This window comes from Manis pentadactyla, chromosome X (genome assembly GCF_030020395.1).
Source record: "Manis pentadactyla isolate mManPen7 chromosome X, mManPen7.hap1, whole genome shotgun sequence".
NCBI lineage: Eukaryota > Metazoa > Chordata > Mammalia > Pholidota > Manidae > Manis > Manis pentadactyla.
In genome coordinates, this window is record NC_080038.1 from 69,180,194 (window position 1) to 69,192,072 (window position 11,879).

At 48.1% G+C, this 11,879-nt stretch overlaps 1 protein-coding gene across 1 annotated transcript; it reads left to right on the forward strand.

Moving 5' to 3' along the window:
- The first annotated feature begins 2,775 nt into the window (after nt 1–2,775).
- Nucleotides 2,776–11,620, forward strand: FGF16 (fibroblast growth factor 16). The gene is made up of 3 exons (XM_036902724.2): nt 2,776–3,326; nt 9,164–9,267; nt 10,634–11,620. The coding sequence occupies exons 1-3, from the start codon at nt 3,053–3,055 to the stop codon at nt 10,877–10,879; spliced, it is 624 nt and encodes a 207-aa protein (XP_036758619.1). The 5' UTR covers nt 2,776–3,052; the 3' UTR covers nt 10,880–11,620.
- Nucleotides 11,621–11,879: the final 259 nt, after the last annotated feature.

The window sequence follows — 11,879 nt, forward strand, 5'->3', positions numbered from 1 at the left end:
GCTTCTTTTTTATGTACTTTTTCCTTTCATCCCATATATCCAATAGAAGCCTGGCCTGAGGGTGCATCCTGCTGAGGATTTTCTGAAAACCAAATTATTCTGAAATCTCACTGTCCTCAACACACTAATCTTTGCATAATCCGAAGGCCCATAAATTAAGAGTAATTTGCTCCCAGTGGATCTGAGAACAAATTATGACTCTGCTTCTTATTAGCTATATGATTCTGTGTTAATCACTTAACCTCACCTCTAAATAGGGATAATGGCATCTCCAATTCCACAAGGTTGCAAAAATTAAAAATCTTTCACAAAAGTGCTCTGTCAGTTGGGACATTTCATGGAAACATTATTTAAAATAGAATCATCAGTCAGTTTAATCTCAAAAGAGTCCCAGAAGGGTAATGGATGCTTGTATCTCTGACCTTTAGTCAAGTAGGATTCCAGAACTACAGCTGTGGTTGGTGACTTTGGGAATGTTGGGGGATTAAAAAGTGCAGAAATTTTTTTTTAAATGCAGAGATTCTCTGCAATGACTGTTGAGGAAATGACCTTTCACCTTTATCAATGTGTGATTTCTATCATCATAGAGGCATCTAAATCCTTTACGTCACATTCTTCTCAAAGCAATTTCATCTACATTATTTCATTTGATATTCACTAAAAACCCCCAAAATTAGTCTTTACCAGTTAAAATTGTTCCACTTGCTTTATTACTATTTTCCCCATCTGGAGAAGTGGTCCATCTGAATTTGCAAAATCTTTCCCATCTTCCTTTCAAGACCCATCCATTACAAAGGCCACCTTGGTCCAGGGCCTGGCCTAAATCCCCAGATCAGTCTTCCCTCTGCTTTCTGAATTCACACAGCATGGGACACCTTGTACTGCCCCTTAGTCTACTCATTTACATACTTGTCTTAACCCCTGCCCCTTCTGCCCAATCTTCTCACTAAATCCACAAAGTCTTCCAGGGGAAGAATGGGAAGAAGGAATGATTTCTTTGTTGTTTTATGTCAATCCCATTTTTGAAAGTTTTTATTATGGAAACTTTCACATGTGTGTGTTTATGTAGAGAGGGAATATATAATGAACACCCAGCTTCAACAAATAGTAACATATGAACAATATTACAGCATCTATACCTCCACTCCTTCTGCCTTCTCTCTCTGGATTACTGTAAAGCAAATCCCAGAGAGCCTGTCATTTCATCCATAAACACTACAATATGGATGCCATCTTTTGCATTTCTGTGCGCCCTACAATTGGAAGACCATTTGCATGTGTGTTCCGTACTACTGGGAGCACATTATAATGTGATTTCTGAGCACCTACTTACATGCCAAACCTTGTGCTTGGCTCTGGAGGTTCTGTCTGAGCTAAGGAAGCACACCAGAACCAAACCACGATGTTCCAAACCAAGAATAGCTAAGGTTCCGGATAGCACGATGTGCACGTGGGAGCCCACGCGCAAGACCTCAAATTGCACTACTGAATTAAGCGGAATCGGTTTTCCCTTCCCAAGGAGACACTGAATTCGAACTTGCCGCGTGACACAGGTTCTCCAGCAGGAGGCGCTGCAAAGACGGGGCGGGAACTGGTCGCTACAGTTAACTACTGCTACGGGAGCCTAGGAAGGCGGCCAGAGCCCGCTGGGGGTGCAAACTGCGAGCAACAGCGCGGTTCAATGGGAGGGCAGGACGCTGAGCTCCAGGGCCTGAGGGCGGCCCCAGAATTCAAAGGCTGGGCAGGAGTGTGGGAGCGTGGTCCAGGCCGGTCACCTGCTCCCCAGGTCTTCTCGACGCCGCCGGTTGCCCTGAGTGCAGCCAGTTCCCGCCACAACTGCCACTCTTCCTGATAGAATATATCTGAGCAGGGCACAGGACAGAACGAGCAAACACCTGTTTCAAACGAGAAAAGAGGTGGGGGAAAGCCCCCACCATGCTTCCAAAGTCCTCTCATTGCGCTTGCTCTCGAGAGCCTTGTAAAAGCGCGCCCAGAAAGCCAGTAGGGATCATTTTTCGAAAAGATCGGTATTTCTTGCTATCTCCTTTTCCTAAGCTGTAACGTTCCTTTTAAAAAGTCTTCCCTGCGTGAGGTTTCCCGCTCCTCCCAGACCCCTTAAGGCCCTTGTTTTGGTGACTGCAGGGACCGCCACCACCCCCATTCCCAAATTTTGTAACCGCGTTCACTTCTGGATTTTTCACTTTCTCAGCCCCCTGCCGACGAGTTACAGGTGGGGAGTGAGGCTGTGGAGCAACAGAACAAAGAAACAGGGGAGCCCCGGTACCGAGCCAGGCGCCCCTTCTGTAGCCTCAGACCAGTCAGGGAACAAGAGGGGCTCAGGAACGCACGAACCCTGTATCCCGGGTCCCAGGCCGCTTTCCAAAGGCGAACAGCCTGAGGACGTGTGGGAGGTGAGACCTGCCCCCTCGCAGCTGACAGACCTCCACGCAGCAGGTGTGAGTGGCCGTGGATGCCAACAGCCTCCACGCACTGGGCTTCGTTATTTCATCAGCAGTTTCAGAAAAACCTGCCAAAAGCAGTTATGCCTCACTGCAATGTGTAGCTTTTTCCTGCCATTTTTTTCATAATAAAAGAGGGAGCTCGCTCGCTCTCTTCCCCCTCCACCCCCTCTCCCCAAAAGAGCCAAATGGATACAAGAAGGGGCGGGGGTGGGGGGAGAACCCACACACCAATCTCCGAAGGGATGCCAGTGAGGTGTGGCTTGTATTTAAATATCCAACATGTCAATGTAAGGGGAGTGGGTATGTATATAAAGTGCAGTTTGCATCTGATAGCTTCACGAAGCCAGCTATGAGAGGCCTAGTGAGATGGATGCGGAGGGGAAGCCGCACTCTGACTGAGAGCAAGGTCAGGAGCACGCTTCCCGACGCTCCCCGACGCTGAGAAGTTCCTTGGACGCGAACAGACGTCAATTGCAACTCGGCCAAGCGCGGATCCAGCGAGTGAGCGAGCACCACTGAATCGCCCGCGCTCGCTGAGCGGAGAGGCTGTTCGTGCCCCGCGGCCCCGGCTCGGCCCCGCGCGCTCCGCCATGGCGGAGGTCGGGGGGATCTTCGCCTCTTTGGACTGGGATCTGCACGGCTTCTCTTCGTCGCTGGGGAATGTACCCTTAGCTGACTCTCCGGGTTTCCTGAACGAGCGCCTGGGCCAAATCGAGGGGAAGCTGCAGCGCGGCTCGCCCACAGACTTCGCTCACCTGAAGGGGATCCTGCGGCGCCGTCAACTGTACTGCCGCACCGGCTTCCACCTGGAGATCTTCCCCAACGGCACGGTGCACGGCACCCGCCACGACCACAGCCGCTTCGGTGAGGACGAGGCCGGGGAGGGACGGGAGGAGAGCGGCCGGCGAGCTGGGGAGCCGACGGCTCGGGGCTCCCAGCTCCGGTTCGCGGGGCCCACGAACCGCCCCAAGCTCGGTGCCTTCTGGGCCCGTCGAAGCGGGAGGCCGCCGGGGACCCGGGGCAGGCGGGACACGCAGTGCGGACACTTGAGCCATGCGGCGTCAGGGCGCCTGGCTCCCTCAGACGCTCTTCGGAGGGGCAGGGACACCTTGAGGTGAGGCCTCTCCTTTCCCCACGCAGCCCTCCCGCCCTCCCTCCCCCCGGGGGCAAGGCGATCGGTCAGGGACCTGGACCCTGCGCAACGGCTGAAAGCGGAGGGAGCTGGGAGAGGGGTAGCTACGAGCACCCGCCTAGGAGGCCCGGGACGACGACTGTGGCGCGGGGGCTGAGCCTCGAGGGCAGCAGTGTTGTGGCGGCTGATTATCCGGAGTAGACTTCCTGGGCAGCGGCCCGCACCGGAGCCGCTTTTGCCGGGCGGGGACCCGGCAGCCAGCAGTGGCACCTGCCTACCTCTGGGTTTCTCAGCCCGGGCTGGGAGCCAGTTCAGGCAGGAAGGCGTGAGTGAACTGGGTTTTGGAGAAACTCGGAAAGCCTCCCGGTGTCCACTGTGTAAGAGCACAAGCCCGGGGACCCCTTTTGCCCTACCTCTGGACTCCTTGCCTTGATGTCGAAACGGTCCTGGACCCACTCCCAGCTCCAGAAACAGGTGTCTCCTTGGACCCAGGACAGCAAACAGTCCCACCTCCATCCAGGTTTTTTCTCTGCCCGCAGATTGTTCGAAGGGCAGAGCCTCCTGTCTCACAGATAGAACACAATTAGTATAAACCTTGATCTGGGACAGAGATTATTCGGTTTCCAAGCAAGTCTGTTCACTCCTCAGTAATTTGGTCATTTTCATTTTCAATTTCCTGTTCTCCACTAAACCATTATTCAGGGACTGTGACAGCTACCATTCCTTGGGACCCCCAATCTGCAGTGCCCTCTACTTCCAAGGACCTCATGGCCCAGAACACCTATCCCTAAGCCAGTAGGAGGCTGTGCCTCCCCTCAGACATGATACTTTTCCCTTCTTTCTCCCACCCTCCCCACAAACCTACCCATCCTCCTATTCCACACACCTTGCTAGGACCTGCATCTGGAGTTCACAGTGAAAAAAGGGGATGGGGGGTGCAAAGGCCAGCACCTAGGCATGGCCAAGTCTAGCAAATAGCTTAAGGGCAGGGCTGGTCTTCCTTGCTGGGAGCAAGCAGGAACCCTAATGAGGTCTATGTCATCTTGGAAAAATGCACTCACAGAGCTGCAGTACACTGGGTTGTGTGTAGGGTGGGGGTAATGGAGGGGTGCAGGTGTCTGTATAAACTTGCTGCCAGTCTTCCAAAGGATGATAAGTTGGTGGGAGGTGAGGGAGTGTTATCTTAGCTCCTTTCCCTTCCACCGCTTGTGACTTTGCAGTCCCCTTTTGTTCCTCTTCAGAAGAAATGGGACTCCCACCCTGGCCTCAGAGCTCCCCAAAGTCTCCCAGAAATGGCTTGAAGATAGTGGGGTAGCTCATTCCTGATAACACATAAAAGAAAAGTCCTGAGATGGAGAAATGAGGAGTGGGGGCAGCAGAGGCGGAGAAACTATGAGCTAGGCTCCCAGTGGCTACAAATGTTTGTCTGCTCTGTGCCTAAGTTGAGCCCAATAACCTACAAGGTCAACAAAAAGCAGTAATAGGTTCTTGGGATAAGTGGTCTTTAATTACCTCTGTAGGGACACATCTTGATTTCTTTTCATCTGTCAAGCCTGCTAAGGGTGTTAAGTTTAAGGAGAAACCAAAGGAAATAAAACTGGCAAGAGGAAAGGATGTTTTCACTGCCTCATTTTTGGTTTTGCCTTTAAAACAAAACAAAACAAAACACTGCCTGAGGCCACCTCTGCATCACCTTTTCCTTTCCTCCTTCCCTGGCTTCTTCGCAGTTCCATGTATTTCCTGTAAAGGAAGTGATAACTGGTCAAAGCTGTCTCTTTGTAACCTCCCCTGCCAATTTTCAAACACGCATTTACTCTTTTGCAGTTTAGCTTTTGGCAAAGAAAGAGGTGGCGTTTGAGTTTGCTCTCTCCTCCCTCCACATTCGAGTTAATCAGCCAGGGTATTCCATAAATCGAAACTTAAACATTCTGTGAGTGCTTTAGCAGTCAACATTCCAGCAGGGTAAAGTAGGCCAGACCTAAGATATAAAATATTATAGATTTCTACTTGGGGGAAGGAGGTCTCCAAAGGCCATGTAAAGTAAATAGGTATTTGTTGTAACTGGAGATCAGGGCCCCCAGGAGTTACCCTGGAATCCATGTGTTCAGAACGCGTCCGGCTGAACCCAAGAGGAGCCCTGACTCCACAGCCTGTACGCCCCCCGCCCCCACCCCCACTCCCACTCCCACTGTAATTTGGAGCCAGGAGTGTTTCAGTCTCCACATTTACAGGAGGTTCACAGGAACCCTGACATTCCTGAGGGGCACCTGTGGCCTGGCAGAGCATGGAGCTTGGGAGCCATATGGAAGGAGAGGCCTCCTGCCAGGTGGGAAGGAGCAGGCTCCTGAAGCTGCCTTGGATTTTGAGCAAGCTGGTTCTTACGTGGCAAGGTGCCAAAGCAGCACTGTCTTGGCCCTGCAGATCTGAAAGGATGGCTGGGGGAGCCCAGGTGAGTTGTGGAACCAGATTAAATGACACAGTAGCCAGTCATCTAGCTACATTCTGAAGCAGTGGGGTCCAGGACAGATCTGTTTTGACCACAGCCATAGGGGAAAGGGTATAAGAACAGAAAAGTCTGGAAATTGATGAGCAAAGGCCAGAGCCTGAGGTGGACAGGTCAAAATAGAGGCAGAGTTAGAGGGAGGTCTTGGGCCTTGAAAGGAGTGAGTGTGCTGAGGACAAACTTTGCTTAATGCTTTGCCTCAATCCTTTGCTGTTTACAGCCCTCTCCGGCTGTAGCTGGGAAAATGTGAAAATTGCTTGTTTTCTCTCTGCCTCCATGCTGGCTGGGATTCAGGAGAAGGTTTAGGAATATCTGTTCCATTATCATGTGCGACTGGGTTCCCACAGTTTGAATCCAGCTAATAGGAAAGTTGGCAAAGGGAAATGATGCCCAAAGACAGCTGGGCAGGGATGATTCCAGCTGCTGGAGACCCCTGGTACTGGACACAACCCAAGTGACTTCCTGTATGATCTCTCCTTTGGCATCAGGTTTAACACAGTTGGAGAAAAACTGTGGTGACTCAAAAGGCCACAGCTCTTGGGTTTCATGATTTGTTCTCACACCAGGTCTTGGATGGTGAGATCACAAGCTGCCCTCTGCTACTTAATGAGCTCAGGGGGGTCAGAGACATGAGATACTTAGAGAATGAGGGGAGTAAGACTTGAAGCTCGCAAGTAGTCTGCCTAAGCAAAGCAAATAACTGAAGGCTCCAGCAGGTTGGTATCCCTCAAAGTTTAGCACCCAGAACTGAGTCATGACCTGGTTTCTCATTTCCTTTCCATACTGGCCACTCTCCTTTGAACACACTCCTGTTTTCTTCATAACCCTCTTTAAACATGAAACTAAAAATAGTACTGTCAGTGTGGTCTAACTAAGGCAGAGCAGAGTGGGGCAGTCCCCTCCCTTATGCCAGTTACTAGACCTCTATCAGTGCAGCCTTAGGTCACTTGAGCTTTTTTCCTTTTTTTTCTATTTTCTTGTATTAGTTCTTTAATGCTCTCATAAATCACCCATACTGAGCTTACTTTGTTCAGCCAAATCCCTTAAGCCATTGTTGTGTATGTTTTGCTAAGCCACATCTCTCCATTCCAAAGATGGGCAGACTTGCAGTTGATAAACATACACAGAAACACAAAAGAATGGTACGTGCTTTCAAGTAAACATACCTGGTTGCCTGAAGTAGGGAGGAGGATGGGATCACAGTATGGCTATAAAAATAAATAAATAAATAAATAAAAAGCCCTTCCATAGACCATGATAATAGGCCATGTGATAAGGAGCATGATTAACTCAAATGTCTGCATTTGAGGCCCACCCTCCCCCAACCAAACCCCAAACCCAAGACACCTTGGCTAATTGGTGTGGGGACCAAAGTGCCAGACTTTACGTTTCTTGTAATTGAAGCTTATTTTGTTGGAGTCAGCCCCTTTTTCCAGTCTCTTGAAAACTCTGGGTTTTGATTGTGTCACCATCTCAGTTGTATGTCTTCTGGTACTAGGGGAAGCTGTCCCCCATGTCCTTACAAGTCATTCATTAAAATGTTAAAGACAGAATCAAATTCAGAACCTTGTGTGATGCAACTAAAGGTTTTGGTCCATTAAATCAGTGTCTGTTTAACCCCTTTTTGGCACTGGATATTTCTCCTTCCCCTCCTACCATCTTGTGTCTATCTCTTTTCCCTTTGTATTATAAGAGTCTGGTAGCAACTGGTCTGCAGATAAAACTGGGAAGGTTTCAGTGCCGGAGGCCAAAGACCACACTCTGAAGTGTTCTATACAATGGCAGCAGAAGGGCTTTCTTTATATTCAAACAGATCCAAGTGGGCCACGGAAATATGTGCCCTTAAGCTGCCACAAATAAACACCCATCTACCAGCCTGAGTCCTCTTCAGGAGGCTGCCCACTGGAGTTTTAAACCTAATTTCAAAATTAGCCACTTACATTTTTTAAGTGATCTTCCAGGAATCAGTCCCACCCTATGTAGATTACATAGAAGAATATTATTACCCTTAAGAATTGCAGTTTTAGATAAGAGAGCCAGATATGAGCTCATTTCATACCTTTGGATGCCTCTGTGATTCAGTCATATCAAATTTTGGTCTGTATGTTGAAAAACATGGTCAGAGCCAGGAATGCCAAAGGGAATCGAGAGTTATATCTATGTCCATATAACAGATGTACTATCTTAGGACAAAATTATTAAAAACTTCAGTATCACCAGAATGTCAGTTCTGGGTCCTTTTTCCCCTTAATAGTTGATTTTTTTTCCTCTGCTGCTGCTGGGTAAATGAAAATGTTTTCAAATACTCACCTCTAACTTTGTCAGCTAGAGGGACATTGCTGAATGTCTTCCCTTTCCCACTGAAGTTGCAACATCTCAAATCAGTATTAAGTCCAATACTATCTGCCAACTCTTTGCCATGGATAAACTTAAAATTCTCAAGAGAGAAAGAGAATGACAAGCCTGTCAGTCTGGGGCTGCACTGGCTGAGAGCACTTTTTGGGAGGAAGCTCTCAACAGGCCAAATTTTGCCTCCTGCCAAAGGCAGGAAGAACAAACTTAGTGTGTGGCCTTTGTTAGAGGCAGCTATGGGCAGTTGACAGCCTTATGTGGCTTTAAGGACAAGAGAGCTAAGAGGGTGCAGAACAAGTTCAGCCTAGAGGACAGCAAACTAATGATGTATGCTTTAGGGAAGAGGAAAGTGACTTTAAGAAAACACAGAAACCTGGACACATTTTTCCATTTAGAAAACTGCCCTCCCATTTCTTGAAATGGGGTTTGCCAGCCATGGTACTGTGTGATTATGGACCTGTTATAGCCAAAGCCTTCGCAGGTCAGAGATTGTTTCCCCCATCATACATACAGGGAAACTGAGACCCAGAGAGACTCAGTGGCTTCTCTAAGGTTCCATTCTTGCTGCAAAGGATGGTTTCATCTGGCAAGTCACCAAAGGCACACAAGGCTGGCCTCCAGCTGGGGATAAATGACTGGTAGTTCATGTCACCTAAACAGTTTCCTCTTAGTTTGATGTCAGTGATGGAAATGGCATTCACTTTTTTGCTCTAGGAATCCTGGAGTTTATCAGCCTGGCTGTGGGGCTGATCAGCATCCGGGGAGTGGACTCTGGCCTGTACTTAGGAATGAATGAGAGAGGAGAACTGTATGGGTCGGTAAGTTTAAGGTTTTCTTTCCACTGGAGGCTATTACCACCAGCGTTTGGATGATGTAAGGCCAAAGTATAAAAACTTTTGTCTAGCACTTGAAAGCATTTTTGTGAACTGTAAAGGATTAGTGTCTTCTCGTCACTTCTTGGCTGGCCAGGAACTTGGTACATAACACTTTAATTTGGCCCTCAGAAAATCATAACCTTTTCTGTGGTATATTTGCTTTTGCCTTTCCATTAGAGGGCCCACTAGTCTGATGATAACAGCAAGCTGTGCGCGTTTGTCAGCAGATGGTAGAGGTTCAGGGCATTAACCCTCCTGAGGAGCACATCCAAATTTTAATGGGTGCCCAGAGGGGTAGGTGACCAGCTGGCACAAAAATAGGCAGTGGAAGAGCTGGCCTTCAGACCTAGAGTTCTGAGATTAACGGCACAGTTCCTGATTTCCAGGTTACTTCAGCTGAATCCCAAAGGCCAAATGCAAGAAAAATAAAAGAAAAGAAAGAAAGAAAAAGGCTGCTGACAACCCTAAGTCCCCTAGAACTGGGTCAGCTACAGTGTAGTGTGTGCTCTCTGTTCTGGAAGCTAGCCCAGAACTGGGGAGTGGTGAGTGACTTTGGTGACCTTAACCTTTTCAGGGGATCCCAACTCCTGGCTTTGGCTTTTGAGTCACATAGCATGCTTTCTGGCCGCCTGCATGCCATGAAATCAGAGCACATTTTTCCCTGACACCCAAGAGATAGGCCTGTCCCCAGCACTCAGGATCGGCATCCCCAGCAAGTAGCATGGTGGCTGGATCAAGTGTGAGAAGGGACAGAGGAAAGAGACCCAGGAGCTGCCAGCCTGAAGTAGCCAGACTGGAGGAACTTTTCAAGGAGATCTTTTCTGAACTTTCAAACTGACAGGCCTGAGACCCTTCATTAGGAGAGATCACAGCTCACCTCCCATGGAGCTTTATATAGATCTGAGGCTTTGCCTGTCAGTTGACATGGTTAACTATAATCTCAGTGGATTTGAACATGATTAGCCCCAAGTAGGGAGAAAACTCAAGGGTGCCAATGGGGCATGGGAGGCCATAGCAGAAAGTCTCAGGCTCAAACAGCCAGGTGAGGCCATCTCTTCAGTCTCCTGCCTTCAGGAAAGAGCTCACCTAAAACAATTTTGTGTGGCTCATGACAAGAGGATGAGGCAATCTAGATAAGACTGTTCTGTGCTATTTGGAAAGAAGATGCCTAAGTAATACTGGGAGATAGGACAGAAATTTTCTAATGTCAATGTGATATTGCTTTTTCAGGGTTTCTCCAACAACAAGGTGGGATGGGAAAAATAGTCATATAATGACTGGGCTTTGCTTTATTTTCTCACCCTCACAGAAGAAACTCACACGTGAATGTGTTTTCCGGGAACAGTTTGAAGAAAACTGGTACAACACCTATGCCTCCACCTTGTACAAACACTCGGACTCTGAGAGACAATATTATGTGGCTCTGAATAAGGATGGCTCACCCCGGGAGGGATACAGGACTAAACGACACCAGAAGTTCACTCACTTTTTACCCAGGCCAGTAGATCCTTCTAAGTTGCCCTCCATGTCCAGAGACCTCTTCCGCTATCGGTAGCGGACTCCTAGTATGACCTCTGTGACCCCTTGTGCTCTGGGGCCACAAGCACTATACTCATAGCTTTTCAATCCTCTTGCTTATCGATTTAGATAACAGAGAAGCACTTACTGTTCAACTCAACCCAGCTGTTTCCTTGTTGTTCAAAGTGTATATCAAGGTTGGGTTATTTGGGGGAGGGATGTGGGAGGGAGAGGGTTGCTGGAGGGAGACATGTATATACTTTTTTTCTTTGCTCGTGTTCTTTCCCCTGAGGTAGCACAGGAAAAAATGGGGGCCCTGCCAAGGTTCCATGGGTGTCTTGCCCCACAAGCTACCCAAATACCTTGACAATGGGTAAATGAAAGACCAAGGGATCTGCCATATAGATGCTACACACAGAGCTTTGGAAAAGTCTCATTAAGAGAATCCTTAGAGCTACAGCCCTGCTGCAAGCTGGCCCTGCATGGGCTCTGCAGATTTCTCACCTGTCCTGACATGCAGTTTTCCTGCCATTGGAAGTGGGAGATGGGGTAGGTTGCAAGAAAATGATATTAAAATGTAAGGATGGATACTGTGCATAAGGACAAACTATTTATGAAATGTATATGCTATTTATTTTATATATTTATTTATTTCAAAATAATTTTATTTTTAATGAGAGATGCTATGACTGGATTTTCATCAGAAAGAATAAGGTCCTACTGAAACAGGATAAATGAGTTACTAAAGGCTTTTATTGGCAATAAAATTGTCTTTATATTGTAACTACTGTCTAGTTCTACTGATTTGTACATTTAGTAGAATTAGAAGATTGGTTAGCTTCTTCCTCTCCAACTCATGAGAATCTCCTGATGTCTCCATCACACTGCCTAGGCTAGATGCCCCATCACCCACAACAGTAGCATCATCTAGGGGCCTGGTCTGAAGTCCTTCCTGGTTCTATGACTTGACACTTTGTGGTGAATCAAAACTTCAGGAAGTCCTGGACCAGCAGCTCTTCTGTAAGTGGGAACTGAGG

Bases quoted from the DNA above. Each gene is read 5' to 3' on its own strand.
- FGF16 (XM_036902724.2), top strand. From the start codon at position 3,053: ATGGCGGAGGTCGGGGGGATCTTCGCCTCTTTGGACTGGGATCTGCAC. The intron at 3,327-9,163 runs GTGAGGACGAGG...TTTTTGCTCTAG, and splicing joins CCACGACCACAGCCGCTTCG to GAATCCTGGAGTTTATCAGC. The intron at 9,268-10,633 runs GTAAGTTTAAGG...TCACCCTCACAG, and splicing joins GAGGAGAACTGTATGGGTCG to AAGAAACTCACACGTGAATG.